Source organism: Salvelinus alpinus, chromosome 7 (assembly GCF_045679555.1).
Source record: "Salvelinus alpinus chromosome 7, SLU_Salpinus.1, whole genome shotgun sequence".
Lineage (NCBI taxonomy): Eukaryota > Metazoa > Chordata > Actinopteri > Salmoniformes > Salmonidae > Salvelinus > Salvelinus alpinus.
In genome coordinates, this window is record NC_092092.1 from 27007281 (window position 1) to 27026366 (window position 19086).

The 19086-nt window shown below is 40.3% G+C and overlaps 2 protein-coding genes across 2 annotated transcripts; one reads left to right on the forward strand and one right to left on the reverse strand.

Moving 5' to 3' along the window:
• Nucleotides 1–365: 365 nt before the first annotated feature.
• On the forward strand, nucleotides 366–5161 carry crym (crystallin, mu). The gene is made up of 8 exons (XM_071409637.1): nucleotides 366–656; nucleotides 733–883; nucleotides 1045–1107; nucleotides 1240–1341; nucleotides 1498–1681; nucleotides 4400–4521; nucleotides 4681–4765; nucleotides 4858–5161. Exons 1-8 carry the CDS (start codon nucleotides 490–492, stop codon nucleotides 4920–4922), a joined length of 939 nt encoding a protein of 312 aa, XP_071265738.1. The 5' UTR covers nucleotides 366–489; the 3' UTR covers nucleotides 4923–5161.
• LOC139580707 (ras-related C3 botulinum toxin substrate 1) lies at nucleotides 5066–13202 on the reverse strand. The gene is made up of 6 exons (XM_071409638.1): nucleotides 12869–13202; nucleotides 10776–10847; nucleotides 10405–10522; nucleotides 7543–7605; nucleotides 7190–7349; nucleotides 5066–6882 (listed from the first exon to the last, which is right to left on the reverse strand). The coding sequence occupies exons 1-6, from the start codon at nucleotides 12901–12903 to the stop codon at nucleotides 6752–6754; spliced, it is 579 nt and encodes a 192-aa protein (XP_071265739.1). The 5' UTR covers nucleotides 12904–13202; the 3' UTR covers nucleotides 5066–6751.
• Nucleotides 13203–19086: the final 5884 nt, after the last annotated feature.

Below are 19086 nucleotides of genomic sequence, written 5' to 3' on the forward strand. Positions count from 1 at the left end.
TTGTTTTGTGATAATAAAACATTTCTTTTTACTAATGTGTGATATGTAATTGTGTTCCATTTTGTAAGTGCCATAAGACTATTACAGTATAACATAATACTGTATTCAAGTTAAATTAGTTGAGTACTTTTGATGGTGGGATGAACCAACAACAAAATTGTTAGTACGTTATGAACAGTATCTTATCATTGATAAACTTACATTTTTCTAGTTCTGTTGTGGAACAGCAAGGGTAAAAAATATTATACTTTATGAAGGGCACCTCAAACTGCCTTGGCAAAATCAATATGTGCCCATTTGATCTTCTGTAGGGCGTTTTTAGAACATATCAGAGCGTTCACGCAACCATTTGGTGTCTTGAACGCAGCGTCGGAGCTGGAATAATTTACCCAATACCGAGGTCACATTTCAACAAAGTTGAACTTTTGGACTCGCATCACTGATCATAAACTGTCTGCACGCTTGAGTTGAGCAAAGTCTTTAGCCACCATGGCTGAGCCACCCGTTCTTATACGACAAGATGAGGTTGAAGGTTTGTTGCATTATAAAGATTTGATCCCACGACTTGAAGTAGCACTGGGGAAGTTTTCCAAACTGGACAGCGCAGAAGTGATCCAGCCCGTTCGTACTACGGTCCCGTTACAAAAATACAATGGGTATGTTTATTCATTCCCCTATTTATCATTGGTCGGTAATTTAGTAACAATACTGTTCCAAAAATGTTCCGGACAGATTCCTGGGGCTGATGCCTGCGTATTTGGTGCATGAAGACATTCTGTGCACAAAATTGGTGTGTTTCTACAAGAGGGAGAGTGGGTCAACTCTGCCATCAACTCAAGCCACAGTGTTGCTGTTTGATCCTGAGTATGGGAACGTCAAAGCTGTGAGTATGCCTATTGATCATTGAACAGTGGCCATTAGATGTTATTTATCATTTGTGATCAGCAATACAAGCAGAGTTAAATACTTCAAGGATTTAGCACAGCTGGTTATAATAGAGGTCAGTTCAGTAATAACATCTGTCTGTGTGGTTGACATCTGCAGGTCATGGATGGAGAGGTCATCACAGCCAAAAGGACAGCAGCAGTGTCTGCTATTTCTGCCAAAGTAAGGCCCTCTCTATGTGGCCTAGGCGGGCATGCATACACTCTTTCTTTATTGGTGATTCCTCGCTACCTGTCAATAACATTGTGCTGTTCTAACGTTGGAATGTTTGGAACCCTCCTTGGAACTGTCCAGCTGTTGATGCCAGCCAAGTCGGAGGTGTTGACCATACTGGGAGCTGGCCATCAGGCCCTCAGCCACTACAACGTCTTCACAGAAACCTTCTCCTTTAAAGAGGTACCAGAGTGATTCTGTGTTTCTGAATGGGTGATTAGAGAGATCCACTGGTGTGTTGTGGCTATATCCTCCAGACATAAGACTGGGTTCTGGTTAGAAATATCTTGTGGGTCATGAGAAAATATGAAAGGCCATTGAGGGATCACGTCATTACAGGTCCGCGTGTGGAGCAGGAGGAAAGAGACGGCGGAGAGGTTTGCCCAGTCCACCCAGGGTCACGTTACAGTATGGGAGTCAGTGGAGGAGGCAGTGAACGGTGCAGACGTCATAGTCACTGTGACTGGGGCCAGTGAACCAGTGCTCTTTGGCCAGTGGGTCAAGCCAGGTGCCCATGTAGCAGGTGAGGAGACTCCTGACTGAATATAATAGTGCCATGCCTTAAGACTTTGATGTGTGAAGATAACATGTATATTACATTTTTTATTTAACCTTTATTTAACCAGGAAAAGCCCATTGAGACCCAGAGACTCTTTTTCAAGGGAGACCTGGCCAAAAAGGCAGCAACAATTAAAATGTTACAGAATTAAAACATACAACAATACAACAACATGATCCAGAATAAAAAAAGCATTTACACTCCTCCGTAACAGTCTCCCATCAATATTTTAAATTCATTCAGTGGCATTAACATATCTAGATGAATCCTGGATTGTAGATTATTCCATGTGTATGGTGCACAAGAAAAGAAGGCAGTCTTGCCTAATACTGTGAATGTCCTGGGGACTTTAAGTAGCAACCACCTAGCAGACCAGGTATGGTAACTGCTGGTGGTGAAGGAGACCAGACTACAGGAGGTAGAGGGAGTTTACCCAAAGGGCTTTGTAGATGAACACATACAAATGTATCTTTCTGCACATATAAAGTGAGGTCCAACCTACCATTTGGTACAATGTGCAATGGTGGGTGAGTGACTTGGCATTTGTAATAAAGTGCAAGGATGCATGATAAGCAGAGTCCAGTCTCTGTAAGACGGAGGAGGTTGCATGCATATACAACAAGTCACCATAATCAATTACAGAGAGAAAAGTGTCCTGAACAAGCTTCATTCTAGCCATAAGCGGGAAGCAAGCCTTATTACGAAAATAAAAACTCAATTTCAATATAAACTTTGTCACAAGATTATCCACATGAACTTTGAAGGACAACTTGTCATCCAACCAAATACCTAGGTATTTGTAGGATGACATTTTTTCAATGGATAAGCCACCAGATGTGACAATGCTAACGTTCTCTGGCAGAGTTCTAGCTCTGGTAAAGGTAATGAATTACATTTTCTTTATATTCAAGACCAGTTTGAGGCCATAAAGGCAGGCCTGCAGTGACTGAAAAGCAGTCTGGAGCTCTTCAACAGCCTGAACCAGAGAAGGAGCACATGAATATATGACTGTATCATCTGCATATAGATGTAACTTTGCTGGTTGCATCCCATTTCCCAAATCATTAATCAAATTTGAGAACAACACAGGAGCTAAAATGGAACCCTGGGGCACACCTCTATTAATCTCAAGAAAGCCAGACTTGTGATTGTCAGTATATACACATTAGTTCCTAAACCAATTTACTGCCCCTTCACTAAGACCAGTGTTTCTGAGTCTAGCTAGAAACAATTCATGGTCAACTGAATCAAAGGCCTTTGATAAATCCACAAACAGAGCAGCGCAATATTGCTTTTTATCAAGTGCATTAATGATGTCGTTTGCCATAGCTGCAGTTTTGGTGCTGTGCCCCGATCTAAAGCCAGATTGAACCCCGCTCAGTATGTTCTTCTCAATTAAAACGTTTAACTGTGAGTTCACTAGGGATTCATAGACTTTGGCCAGGATAGGGAGTTTGGAGATAGGACGATTGTTATTGGCATCTGAGGGATCTCCACCCTTTAGCAGTGGGAGGACATACCGTAAGCTGATTTCCAAATGCTGGTATGGAATTGGTCAAGAGACTCAAGTTAAACATGTGAGCCACAGGTTCAGTAATAATTCCAGCTGCTCTCTTTAAGAGGTAGGGATCCAGGTTGTCTGGACCTGCAGACTTTTTAGTGTCTATAGCCTTTAGTGCTATATAGACCTCAGTATAAAAAACAGGCTCAACGTTAAAATGGTTCACGAGGGCCTATATCATAGTTGACTGTAACAGAGCTTACATTAGAGGCCTGGGCCTCACCATTATCAAAAACTGAACCAGCAGATATGAAGTGCTTGTTAAAAAACCCTAAAATATTGGCTTTATCCTTCACTTCATTAGAATCCATCATTAAATGGCCAGGAAGGCCAGAGGATACATTAGAACCTGACACTGATTTGATTAGCTTCCAGAACTTGGTAGGGTTGTTTAGGCTCTCTGTGACTGCATTTAAATAGTAATCTGATTTGGACTTCCTGGTCAATCCTGTGCATTTGTTTCTTTGCACTCTGAAGGAGGCCCAGTCAACAGGAGCATTTGTATGTCTAGCTTGAGCCCAAAAGACATTTCTCTTTCTAATTATTTCTGCCAAGATATCTGAAAAACAGGGATTGTCCCTTCCACTGATTCTAAATTTCTTCACGGGCATGGTTATCGCAAATCGACACAAATTTCATATAAAAATAGTCCCAGGCAGTGTCAACATCGGGAATCAGACTTACTCTGTCAATATTATGGTACAGATCATGTAAGAACGCTTGCTCATCAAACTGTCTAAAATGTCTTTTAAAAATATAATGGGATTTGGCTTTGGTCATTTTTGTATTTCTAACACAAGTAATTGCACAGTGATCACTGACATCATTACAGAATATCCCAGTCGATGTGTATTTGTGAGGGTTATTCATTAGAATAATGTCCAATAGCGTTGATTTGTTAGGTGCTCTGGGATTCGGTCTTGTAGGCGCATTAATTAGAGCGAGATTCAGACAGTTATTTAAAAGAGTCCGATACAGATGTAAGCACGTCCCAGTTCAAATCTCCTAAAATAATGAATTCAGAGTCATGTTGCTTGTGCAGGACATCAGAAAGACAGGACATCTCTCTTTGGTCTTAATGTAATGTATCATTGCTGTGTGTGTGTGTGTGCGCGCATCAGCTGTGGGAGCCTGCAGGCCAGACTGGAGGGAGCTGGATGATGTGTTGATGAGGCAGGCTGAAGTGTATGTGGACAGCAGAGAGGGAGCTGTAGCAGAGTCAGGAGACATCATCCTGTCTGGGGTAGGTTGTGAGACTATTGGTATTCTGAATATGGGTTTCTTCTGGCTGTGCCTACTGAATGCAATCTTAGTTTATGGAAGTTATACAAGTGGGTAATCCCAATTAAAGGATAAACATGTTTAACATGATTTGGTGTGCTAATGAATACTTAATCTCCAGGCCAAAGTGTTTGCAGAGCTTGGAGAGGTTCTCAATGGAACAAGACCTGCCCTTAGAGAGAAGACCACTGTGTTCAAATCCCTTGGTAGATTGTCTTTATCCTCTATTCAAATCCTGTAACATGTTCCTCCATTGTACTTTTTCCATAGTTTTATTGACCCCGTTTGTATACAACAGGAATGGGGATTCAAGATGCAGTCTCTGCCAAGCTTGTGTTTGAACAGTGGAAGAACAAACACTGAAGACCTGAGGATAATGGGATGGCCATGGATGTGATCACTTACATTCCCACCAGTTCTATATTAAAAGGGAGTAGGTGGAAAGATAGTGGGAGTTTAAGCACATTCCTACATCTGCACAACAGAAAGTTAAAAAAACTGACAGACAGATTTAAAATGAATTTATTGGCTTTTTTAAAAAAATTCAGCAGATTAACTACTATTATCATGTCAAAATAAAACCACATTTAGCCAAAGAAAAATCAAGTGTATCATTTCTTTCATTGTGCTGTTAACACTGGTAATAGCTCAGAACAGCCTCACTCAGTTCAAATAAAAAAAGAGTACTTTGAAATGTCACTGGTAGGTATATCACCGAACTACTGTATATTTAAATACAGCAATTAGAAGCTACAGTATAACAGACAAAGACATGGTCAGTTACAACTTCTTCTGAATTATTTTAAATTGCTCATAGTTTTTAGTGATACAGTAATAGGTTAGCCTGGATGTAGTCCCTGTTCAGCTATTACATTCCTGCCATTGGCCAAATGAAAGGAGTGGCAAGGAGTGGAATGTTAGCTAGAAAGACTGGTACCCAGACTAGTAATAGGTAGCTCTGATGACAAAACAACACAGTAACGTTTACATAGCATCATGATGTTAGTGATGATAAAGCTTAATGTTAAAATGAGTTCACAACTGTTTCGAGTAGCAAACAAAGTCCACATTCTTCACACTAGAACTAGACCTTCTGTAAAGGACTGGATAGATGGCAACTGCTGACAGAATACGTTCTTAAAGGGAATGAGGTTGAATTCTACCTTATAACAAAGAAGGCCTATAACAAAAAGGTTGACACACGCAGGTGTTTGGAGTGTAAATCTGGCAGACTACACAGTACAGTTCCATTACTGACAATACTCGTACAATGGATGTATTTTGTGTTTATGTACAGAAAACACAGTTTGTGAAACTGTTGTTTAATCCAACAAGAGTGATCCATCTAAATTGGTCTGATAAAGAACCATTCTCCATCCACTTTCTGACTAACAGGTTCTCCTTTTCACCTGTTCAGGTGCATCCGTATAGACACCTGTAGAATGTAAAATACTATTTTATCAGATCAAGGGGGAGCACCAAGTACTGTAAATTGATATTTAGATTGATCTAATAAGCATTTAATCCACCTAGGTATAAAGTGATAGCTATTATCCATTATTGACAGTTATTTTGACGATGTTTTTGATGGATAGATAAAATCTACCTGACGAGAAACAATTGATCTAAATTCACTTGATCTACATAAAGTATGATTATAGAACATACTACAACACTGCTTTTTTTTGCTTTTTTTTTAGTTTACTTCAATTTCTCTTGAACCATTTAAAGGATATTTTAAGGTTTTGCTAATTATGGTCGCACATATGGTACAAAACAAAAAAACAAGAAGAAATCATTATATTTAGTGTACATGGTGATGACCGTTATATGCGGTAGGAATTTTGGCAACACCTCAATTCTACACAATTGAAGTCTGTAAACAAACAATATGGACTCGAGAAGAGTGGAAAGAGACTGAAATTGAAAAGAGCAATTAGTATTATCTTCCAGGGACATAAAAAAGTTATTATTTTTTTAGAAGGCAGCAGGAATTTCACAAAGCTCTAATTCTAGGATTTGTATAATAAAAATCATATTTAAGTACTATGTACTAATTACAATCCGAGAAAAAAAAATGACATCTGTAGAATCCTCCCTCTTAAGACACTCCCCCACCCTCTTCTTCCTCCCCCCCAATCAATAGGTGAGCTCAGACTGCAGTGTGACTTCCTACTTCCTGTCTGCGGCGTTTAGAGTAGTGAACACTTTCTCTTCCTCTTCTTGACGGGCGGGGGACACAAGACCGCCCGGATGGCTTCGTCAAACACTGTCTTAAGGCCACGCTGTGTCAAGGCTGAGCATTCCAGGTACTTTACTGCTCCTGTAGAGGGGAGACAGACCGGCATTCAACGTCACAGCAAATGGGGATTTCATTCATTAAAATCCTGAATTGAATAATAGATAAGACTACCCCATCCGGATGCAAATGAAGCTATGGAGAAACTCCATTGACCTTGCTGTGTAGTCTCTACGTCCGGGATACCGGGCTCTCAAGGCTTACTAAGAAGTAAGCCTTGTCCGAGCCAGAACAGCTCATATCTGTTATTTGTTATTTCTGTAGCTTGAGGCAGCTTGATGTACAAGTACACTCCCTAGACAGGACACTAAAGTACTATTAGTATACTAACCAATCTCTTTTGCCATGGCCAGGCCCTGGGGGTAGGTGATGGGGGTGAGTTTCTTCTCCTTCAGCTTCTCGATGGTGTCCTTGTCATCTCTCAGATCCAGCTTGGTGCCCACCAGGATGATTGGGGTATTGGGGCAGTGGTGTCTCACCTCTGGGTACCACTATGGAGGACAGGGCCAAGACAGTCAGGATAGGATCAGGATGTTACTTTAGACTAGAGGCCTATCTATCAAGTCCATACATCAGTTGTTTTGAGAATGTGGATAAAATCCACCCTGTCAAGCAATGACCATGTTGATAACTTAATGCTTAACAGAAAAACTAAACAGAAACAAAGCGGAGACTATGACTCACCTTGGCACGGACGTTTTCAAAGGAGGCAGGACTCACCAGAGAGAAACAGATCAAAAACACATCCTGTTGGGGAGGAAACAACCAGCATTGTTTATTTGGTCATACGAGTACAGCATTACAAGATCAACCACGGTTACAATTTATGGAGATGAATGTTTTGTAGCTATGAATGGTACAAAAAAAACATACATGACACAGACAACAGAGTTCATGAACGTCCTCAATTCACTGCGATACAACTTTACTGTTATCTAGGAGGACAAAGTTTCCCTGAACACTCAATTGCCGGGAGGAGTCAGAGCCCAGAATGTGGGGCAAACAGAGCACTCATTCACTTCCTTAATGTCTGCTCCAGACATTGTTTTAGTACTGTGGAAAGCAGGCTGTACTCTCCTCCTCATACAGACCTCTGAGCCATAAGAAACGCTCAATGTTGGCAACACAATACGCCGAATATAAAATGCTCAATGTTGGGAACACAAATATAAACGCTCAATGTTGGAAACAATGCAATACGCCTTTCCCTAACGCCCTGAATAACTTGTTATATTACTCACAATGTTGTAGGGATTGATTCTTTATGCAGAGCTGACAGCAATTTTAAAATACGGAAACAACTTCAACTGTGCTCACCTATTATGATAATCCATATGCGCGCCACTAGAAATCCCGGCATTAGCATGTTTCTGTTAGCCGATACATCCTGACAAAATACACCATATTACTGGCCTGCTAATGTGCCTGGACCTTGTAGGCTAAACTGCAGAGAAAAGACCCATAACTGATCCAAATGATTGCCCAATAAGGCAGGCTATATGCAGTTATTTTTCTAAATGAATATGCATGCAAAACGCCAGGCTTTTGAGTAGTTATTGAAATAACAATGGCAATTCACAGCAGTTTGCAGTCTAGAGTTTTATACTTACTTGAAAACAAGAAAATTATTCATTACATTGTTGTAGCCTAGATTGGATACATTTCTGGTCCCTAAAAAAACTGAATCCATAAGGTAGCTTTTCGAGCTGCGTGCCCGGGGACCGGGAGCGCAGCCTCGGGACCGCAGTGTAGGCTACCTATGATTTCCTTATCTGATAACTATGTTTTCTTTCCCTGTGTAAATTGACTGGATATATTCACTGCAGTATGAAGCCTAACATTGAGCTGATGAATTAAGGGCTTCTAACTTAGACTATAGGCTATTTTCTTTACTAATAGCCTATTGGAAAAGAGATGCACACTTGCTCGCTGAATGTAAAATAAGCTACAGCATTAAGAACACACGGAGTTGGAAAGGAGAAGTCCGTATTTTCCTTGTAGGCCCATCTTAACACCGATAGGCTACATCCTGCCAAAATACACCATATGAGTCGCCTGCTAATGTACCTTTCTAGCCATTCTAAATTGTCGAGAATGGACCCCAACTGATCCAAATGGTTGCATAATCAGGCCTAGGCTGTATGCAGTTATTTCGGCATGAAACAAAACAGGACGTTTGAGCGTTTATTCAAATTAGCCTACATCACTGTAGTTTACAGCCTATAGACAATAATTGTGTACTGACTTGATAACAAAAATGAATTCCTCATTGCACTGTTGTAGCACAGGTAGAATAATTGTCTTGTCTAAAAACGTAGCCCTAATCAATAGTGGAGCTTTGCATTCGCGGGGAACAGAGCGTAGCCTGGAGGAACCCACAGATCTGACATTTCATAATCTGTTAACTTATTTTTCTTGCACTTTGACTGGTAATTATTTAGCCTACAGCCCTAATATTTAGCTAATGAATGGCCTAATATCTCGCTTCTTACTTCAGCTACACATCAGACATCACTAGCCTCTCTTTTCCAGCTGTTCAGGCTATAGGCTACGCAAGCCTCTCCACGATAGCAATTCCTCTTCTCGTGAAATCCCAGGAAAAAAAGCTATAGAATATTTATCTTGATATTTCTTTTTATACTAGGCTTAACAGCCTATAACATTCAATTGCTGAATGTAAAACAGGCCTACAGTTGAGGTGAGAAAGCGCGTTGGAGTGATCACATTCGGCCGGTTATGATAACATTGTTACACTGACGCATCGCAAATAGTTGCATAGGACAGACAGATGAGCACAGTGAAAAAGACAACCGAAAAGAATTGACAACCATTAGAAAATCTTAAATCACTTGCAAACCACTTGAGGAACATGCCAATGACATGCTGTAAAAAATGTGCATGCTCAACAGCGTTTGTTGATGAATTGCTACATTTAAAATATTAGTTACTATATTATTTTTTATTAGGTCTACATGTACACTGAAGTATTATTTGCAGTTGTCACTATGACAATGAACACACCCTGAAATTACTGAATGGTCGAGTTACCATTTTTTAATAGGCAGAACGATGCGTTGATCAGTTGATTGACATCTGTAGGACTGTAGAACGATAAACCTTCCCCTAGTGTGGATGCTCACCAAGGTTTTATAGTTATGTAGCCTATAGTTTATCGTTATTGGCTTTGTGGATGGCCCTTAACTCTGACACAACTAACGTTATCACAACAGTACTACTAGTAGGTCTAGCTAACGTTAGCGAACTTGAAGGAAATAAATATAAAATTAAAACTTGTTTACTTTACTTTTATGCTCTATAAATTGACTCCAAATAATTTACCCCACCACGTTTGCAACCGGCGAACTGGCACACTGCAGTAAGGGAGTAAAGCGAAAGTCGAAACCCATCACTTCCGTTGTTTGGCTGTGCCCATAGAAACGTCTGAAAATTTGTTTGATACTTTGAGACGCAGTAAAGTCGCTTGACTATCTTCTTTGCTGACACTAGTGACCTAGAGGACACAGTACATTTATCCTGTTGTTTTACCGTCTGTGGATAGGACAGTGGTCTGAGTCTGTCGTAGTCTTCCTGTCCTGCTGTATCCCATAGACCCAGATTCACTGGTTTCCCATCTACCATCACATTGGCAGAGTAGTTGTCAAAGCTAGAGAGAGATACACCACATTGACATCAATGGATGTGATCAGCACACCACCAAGAAATAAAGTCAACGAGTTAATTTCAATGATTCGACAGGCCAAATACAGAATTTCCTGATCATCAGTAAAAAGTTTTAAAAAACCACATCTGACTATAAAATATAACAGTGCTGAATGTTAATGTTGACATTCTATGTTTCTAGTGTGGGGCACCTGCTACAATGAGGGAGTGGGGGGATAGAGTGAGAGTGTACTTACACTGTGGGGATGTATTCCCCGGGGAACGCGTTGGTGGTGTAGCTGATGAGCAGGCATGTTTTACCCACAGCTCTGGAGGAGAGAAGCATAGAGAGATGGAGGAATGAAGAGGAGAAATAAGCCACCTGCCGTCAGTTTTGTTTTTGTCAATTTCAAAACTGAAAGGAGAACTTGAACGGGGTGTAACTGGCAAACTTGAGACAATGAGTTAAACTGAATAATGTCTGCAGAATGACACATTTGAGTCCCAATCACAATGTCCTAAATAAGGTTGGATGGTGTAGCTCAATAAGAACATGCAGCAGACACTTAGGTTGGGTTGCACCATCATGGATACTCTTAAACTGGGTTAAATCAAGGTTTATCTATAAATCTTGTTGCACCAAACTTGAAACCTAGTTTTAAATTAATCCCCATTTCCCCCCCAATTTTGTGTTATCCAATTGGTTGTTACAGTCTTGGATCATCACTGAAACTCCAGTACAGACTCGGGAGAGGCGAAGGCATAGAGGCGCGCATCCTCCGAAACAACCCAACCAAGCCACACTGCTTCTTGACACAATGCCCACTTAACCTGGAAGCCAGCCGCACCAGTGTGTCGAAGGAAACCTGGCGACCATGTCAGCATGCACTGTGCCCGACCTGCCACAGTAGTCGCTAGTGCGCAATGGGACAAGGATATCCCTGGTGGCCAAACCCTCCCCTAACCCGGACGACACTGGGCCAATTGTGCCCCGCCCCATAGGTCTCCCAGTCACGGCGGCTGCGAAAGAGCCTGGGCTCGAACCCAGAATCTCTAGTGGCACAGCTAGCACTGCGACGTGGTGCCTTAGACCACTGTGCCACTCAGTAGGCTTAAATGAATCCTAGTTAACTGTAATCCTTCTTATAAACAAAGATCAAATGTAATCTTGTTGTTCCACTGTTTTAAAGTCAAATGTAAAAGTAGGTTAGGGATTAAATCTAAACGGCCACTGGAGGATGTTTAAGTTTATCATGTCAGTGTATGTGCTGTATTTTCAGTGTGATTAACAATTTCAGCTCCTGTGGCTTATCCTGTTTGTAAAACTCAACTAGCCAGGTAACTAATTTCACAAAATAAACCATAATTTAGCCCGAAAACTCACTTTGCTAGCGATCTAGTAATGACCAGTGCTGGTTTGTTTCCATATAAATAAAATTTGAACATATTGCTATGTTGAATGTATTATGACACGTGTCACTAATCATAGTTTAGTTATTTAATTAAGTAATGCCCGAGAAGCCGGTGTTTGGAGGATATATTGGCAAACCGTGCAAATGACAGATATTCAACTCACAAAAAGTAAAGCTGCAGTATGTAACTATTTGGGCGATCTGAAATGTATATAGATGTGAGTTATAGATGTCATTCTCATTGTATGCAAGTCTAAAAATCTGTTCTATGTGCACTATTTGTATGCTGCCCATTCTTAAATTACATTTGTCTTTTACTTTCTGTTTTGTTCACCAGCTGAAAATACAATATTTTTTGTTATGGAAAATATATTTCACAGCTGTTTATACACTATACTACACTTGCTTGTTTTGTCACAAACTGAAATTAGGCAAAATTGCTCGCCATAAACCTAGATATAAAAAATCTAAATTAGGTCTAATCTAAGATTTAATTTAAACCATGTTTGGGCAACCCACCCTAAAGGATTGCTAGCTAGCTAAGCACAATTTAATAGCTAATAATATGGTGGGTGTTTATTGATACGGATGTGTGAATTGGACATTTGTTTTTTTGCATATCCCTGTCTGAGAAAATAGTGCATACAGCTGCTTTAACTACCCATAAACAGCAAACGAGAATGCTGAACACAGTTAGCAGTAGGTAGCAATTACGCTAGCTAAACTAAATTACAACATGCCACAAGTTTACAGACAAATGTGTTGTTAGCCAGCTGGAAACAGTTACAACAGTTGTCACCAGTTAGCTAGCAAAGTACCACGCAAACTATGGGCTACTAGAAACAATTTTGATATTATAATTTATATTCTATATTATAATTTATATTTTAAGACATTTTATAAACATAGCTAACTAGACAAATGTAGATTAAACTTACCCGTCCCCCACTACAACACACTTGATGGCCTGCATCTGACGCCTCTCTCAGCTAGCTAGCTAAAATTTGAGCTTATCGGTTAGCTGGTAAACCACTCGTTAGTTGCCCCAACAGGGAAAAACAAGGTTTGAAGCCTCGATTGGAGGGCCCAAGTTACGATAGTTTGTAAATTAGGATAATTCCTTCAAATCAGTGTCCTCAACAATAACTTGGTGGAATTCTAAACTTGTAAAACAAGCAGCCACCACCCAAAAAATATCTGGTGCTAAACTTGAAAAAACGCCCTCAGACAACGGAAACTGTAACTCCAATTTCATGCAAGTCATTTCCGTTTACTGTAGATTGGATAGAGGAATTTTCAAAGGGCTGTCAAGAGACGCCACCTAGCGGTAAATTTAATATTTCTACAGCCACTTTTAGGTTCTTAACGTTAGAGGGCAGTATTCCTTCATCATTTAATATTGTAAAGATTTCAGGGAGGCAGGCATCATGAGACGAGAAAGTCAAGACAAGTCCAGATGCAATATGATTTCATCACTCCGGAACTTTGTCATAGTTGTCCTGTGTTTTATCCTAAGAAAAATTATGTGTTTATCCACATTTATATTGATGACAAATTGCATCTTATCTAAATTGGCAATGGCACCATACAGATTAAAAGGGAGCTCATCCCCCGCTGACTGTGGATCCATGTTGTAAGACATCTGAGTAAGACAGTATAAAACCAGTTAAGCTGTAATTTTGAGCTCTCTCTCTCTCCCCCCCCCCCACCCCTCCCCCATTATCCCCTTCTCAACAAAACTATTAAAGTGGCTTGAGTTCATCTTTAATTAATCAGTGTCTCCATGATAACTCAAACCCTGTCTCCCCATCCCCATGTACACTGAACAAAAAACAAAAATATAAAGGCAATATGCAACAATTTCAAAGATTTTACTGAGTTATCAGTCAATTGAAATAAATTCATTAGGCGACACATTTCCTTTGCATATAATTGATCAGGCTGTTGATTGTGGCCTGTGTAATGTTGTCTCACTCCTCTTCAAGGGCTGTGCAAAGTTGCTGGATATTGGTGGGAACTGGAACATGCTGTCGTACACATCAATCCAGAGCATCACAAACATGCTCAATGGGTCTCGTGAGTATGCAGAACTGTGGAGGTCCTGGGCTGGCGTGGTTACACTTCACATTTTAGAGTGGCCTTTTATTGTCCCTGGCACAAGGTGCACCTGTGTAATGACCATGCTGTTTAATCAGCTTTTTGATATGCCACACTTGTCAAGTGGATGGATTATCATGGAAAATGAGAAATACTCACTAACAGGGATTTATACAAATTTGTGCAAATAAATTGAGAGAAATAAGCTTTTTGTGTGTATGGAAAATGTATGGGAACTTTTATTTCAGCTCACTTTACATGTTGTGTTTATATTTTTGTTCAGTATATTTATACCCAGAGAGATCTTATTATATTACTAGAGGGGCTATGTCATGAACCCTCAAAGTTCCATAATGTGGCCAAAATTGCTGCAATTTTGGTCAGGGAGAAATTCAAAACCAGTCTAATTGGAATGAATGTCAACAGCTTCATAGGTGATGCATTTCCTGCTTTTAATTATGTAGGAAAATAAAAGAAAGGCATGTGATGTATCAGAAATTGTGTAATGGAATTATAGTAAATCTAAAATACTGTCATATAATTATAAATACAGTTTATATGGGTTTTCTACATATTTTCTGCATAAATAGCCTCTAAAATATATGTAAACAGACTATGAATGTCTCAGATGTTGTTTTCTTGGAAAGCTTTGAGTGTTATTATATGATACAATATCAGTACTTGTTGCATTTACAACTTTCTAAATTCAGTCTTCAACTGATTTGAGCCAGGCTATAGCTGTGGATTGACTGCATCGCTTGAATGGAATGTTGGCATATTGGCAGTTAATTTGAAAAATGAATGGAATTCTTCTTCTAAAATTGTCTGGCTAGCTAAAACACATACAGTGCAGATAAATTCTTCATATTCATTCTTTTACACAATATCTTATCACAACACTGGCAAACCATGGTTGACCAACTCCCTGACCAACATGGCTGATCTCTGGACCATCATAAAAAGGTTCATGTCCATTCTATATTCTAATTCCTAATTCTATGTTTATACCCCTCATCAGAATCGTGCAGGAAGGATTATGTTATTGGAGGATTTTGAAGCGATTGACACATTAATAGGATAGACAACAACATTAAGTGGTGGGTTAAAGCAGAGGGAAGGGATTAATGCAGGATAAACATGCTTGTCACAGACTAGGGGCCAGCACTAGCACTAACACACAGATGTGTCCCAATAGAAATGTGGAGCATTGGAGGCATGTAAGATTCTCAAAGAGGAATTGTGTGGGGTTTGTGTAGAATCAGTGGGTGTTAGTAACTTTTTTTAACGACGACCTGTTAGATGCACTACCTTAAATGCACTACGTCACAGAGCATCCCTACCTCTGCATATATATATATATATACTGTAAATGTTATATTCCTCACTGTAAATTCACTCATATGCTACAGTTCTATGCCGACCTATCTATTTTGTATATAAAATATGTAAACTTTGTGTAAATTCTTCTGTCTGTTTATGCGTCTATATGTCGTCTATTGCTAGCAACACCATATTGCCAAGTAAAATTCTGGGTATGTGTAAATGTACTTGGTGAATAAAGGTGATTCTGATCCTGATGCATAGATAGGCTTCTCTGATAAGGCTATGGAAAGCTGCTGAATGTAAAGCATGCAGATCAGCTACACTACAGTATAGCCCAGAAGCAAATGTTCTGCTAGAGCTATAGAAAGTAGAGCAAACACACAATTTATGGAGTCTCCTATGGAGTGTTTTTGTTCACCTGGTCATTATGTTTCCCATTATGTTATTGAATCATCTCTCAACTACCGTATTAAAAACGCAAAGTTAATTTGCATAACAGTCTGTGGGGAATCGTCATGTAAATGTGTGCACGATTGCAGTAATTGGCAACATGCTAGAGCATGGATTGTCTGGGTGACATTTTAGAACGCTGGAAGAGTCAATGAGGGAGTTCGATTCATCTCGCCCGGGCAACGGTGTAGGCATGTTTTACGTCAGCTAAAAGTCGATTGCATTCGATTTGGAATCGGGTTGCCTCCCGGACGTGAGCCAGGTGCTCCGTTCATAGCCCACCACGAAGATGGCTTCAAAACAAAAGTGACGTAATTAAGCACGTGCAACCTTCTGATGGATACAGATTGTGGTAAAGATATTATTCCTTAGGATAATTTAACGTTCTGCCATGGTGTTATTCAGTTCAAATCCAACAAAATGTTATTGGTCACATACACATAGTTAGCAGATGTTATTGCGAGTGTAGCGAAATGCTTGTGCTTCTAGTTCCAACAGTGCAGCAATATCTAACAAGTAATTTATCAATTCCACAACAACTACCTAATACACACAAATCTAAGTAAAGGAATGGAATAAGAATATATACATATCAATATATGGATGAGCAGTGACTGAGCAGAATAGGCAAGATGCAATAGATGGTATAAAATACAGCATATACATATGAGATGAGTAATGCAAGATATGTAAACATTATTAAAGTGGCATTGTTAAAGTGACTAGATCCATTTATTAAAGTGGCCAATGATTTCAAGTCTGTATGTAGGCAGCAGCCTCTCTATGTTAGTGATGGCTGTTTAACAGTCTGATGGCCTTGAGATAGAAGCTATTTTTCAGTCTCTCTGTCCCAACTTTGATGCACCTGTACTGACCTCGCCTTCTGGATGGTAAAAGGGTGAACAGGCAGTGGCTCTGGTGGTTGTTGTCCTTGATGATCTTTTTGGCCTTCCTGTGGCATTGGGTACTGTAGGTGTCCTAGAGGCTAGGTAGTTTGCCCCCGGTGATGCATTGTGCAGACCACCTGGTACCACCTGGTACGGCAACCGCACCGCCCACAACAGCAGGGCTCTCCAGAGGGTGGTGCGGTTGCCGTACCAGGTGGTGATGCTGTCCGACAGGATGCTCTCAATTGTGCATCTGTAAAAGTTTGTGAGGGTTTTAGGTGACAAGCCAAATTCCTTCTTCACAACACAACACTGTCTGTGTGGGTGGACCATTTCAGTCTGTGGAGGTCATGTGGTTGCTCTCTTGCATTTCCTTTCCACTAAGTGTTTTGAAGCAGAACTGGATTTTAAGCTCATCCAACAGCTGAATTGAGCTCAGTTGAAGCCTCCCTAGAGTGTGTACATGCATGCATGCTGTTTTCTACTTCACTTACATTGGCTCTCAAAGATCATGGTGTGGTATGATGAATATATCTATCTATACCAGGGTTTCCCAAAGTCGGTCATACACCCCCCCCCCCCCCCCCCCCTCTCTCTGAGTGCACAATTTGGTTTTTGCCCTAGCACTACAGAGCTGATTCAATTAACCTACTCATCATAAAGCTTTAATTATTTGAACCAGCTGAGTAGTGTATGGCCACAGGACCAACTTTGGGAAACCCGATCTATACAATGACTCACTGATCTATACAATGACTCACTAAACAGTCGTGTAGGTATAGGATTTCTGATGGATTTTCTAAGAAATTCTATGTAAGCGTAGTCTGTGTGAATGGCTCACAAATTTTTATCCAGAGAAATTTACAGTAGTGAGTAAGGATATGGACGTCCATATCCTTACAATTGCTGCGTTCAAAACAACTGGGAACTCTGAAATCACCGACTTCAGTGCGCTCAAGACAACTGAGAACTCCGACTGGGAAAAATCTTTTGAATGGTCATCCAACTCGGGAATTTCAAGTCGGAAACTCGGACATCTTTCTAGAATGCCAACATTCCGACCTGCAGATCACTGACATCATAATTAGACTTTTTTTTCTGAGTTCCCATTTGTTTTGAAAGCACCATACTTTCATCCATTTTCACGGACAAAAGTCTGTCTAATTGGCCGAAAGAGACGTTAGCCAATTAAAAAAGAGGAACACGTGCATGGTCCAAGGACCAACATTTATTCATTCTAGTTTGATATCCGTTCTCCACGGATCAGTCTGGCCAAATCCATTACAAATGTAAAGGTAACTGCCAAAATAATATGGAAACACTTGAGTAAATGAGGGATACAAAGAATATTGAAAGCAGGTGCTTCCACACAGGTGTGGTTCCTGATTTAATTAAGCAAATAACATCCCATCATGCTTAGTTAGGGCCATTTATAAAAATCCTGGGCAGGTCATTATTTTATCTACCATGGCTATGCCCCCATAGGATGACAATGCTGCCATCCACAGAGCACGAGTGGTCACTGAATGGTTTGATGAGCATGAAAACGATGTAAGCCCTATACCATGGTCGTCTCAGTCACCAAAGAATAATACCTGCCAGTCCATGACAGCTTGTCCAGCCAAGCCAACCATCTCAGCAGGATACACGCTCGCTCGCACACACACACATATGCATACACACATCCACAAAGACTTTCTCTATTCCAGCGCTGCCTGCTGGAAAGCCATATACAGCTGTGTCAACACTTTGAAAATATACAGCGCAGTAAATCTGCACCGGAAATGTTGTCTTTGCATCTCAAATGAACTTTTATCATCTCTATTTGTTCTTCCTCTAACAAACCCCCTCTAGCTTTACCTTTCCCTGGTTACTTCATGGATTATAGTCATAAACCGTATCTCGCTCTTCTATGATGGAGGCAGAAGGATTCCCTACTGTGTATGCAACCTCATTGTTGTATTTAAGCCAGAGGCTCTTGCTGTGAGGCTGCCTGCATGAAAATAGACCTACTAATGAAAGTACATGATCATTAGGCTGTTTGTGTGAGAAATGTATTTTGTAATGAGTTGTTTAACCTATGGAAGCACATTCATCAACCAGCAGCAGAGTTCTTTGTTGTTGCATTATAAATCAGGACATTTTCAGTGAGAAAAAATTCAGCCATAACCAGTAACCACCGTTTCAGTGATGCGTCCTGCTCAACTGTGTACTGTACCGTTTCGCAAACACATCTCAAATACAGATCAGAATAAAATTATACAGTAGAAGGAATGTTCCTGTTTGTAGGGGGATGGGAAGTGTCCTGTCCAGCAGGTCTCCTGTCCAGCAGCCTTGCTCTACTTTAGGTCTAAGGTCATCACATTGTGAGAAGGAAGGATGTCCCCCACATTTCCCTT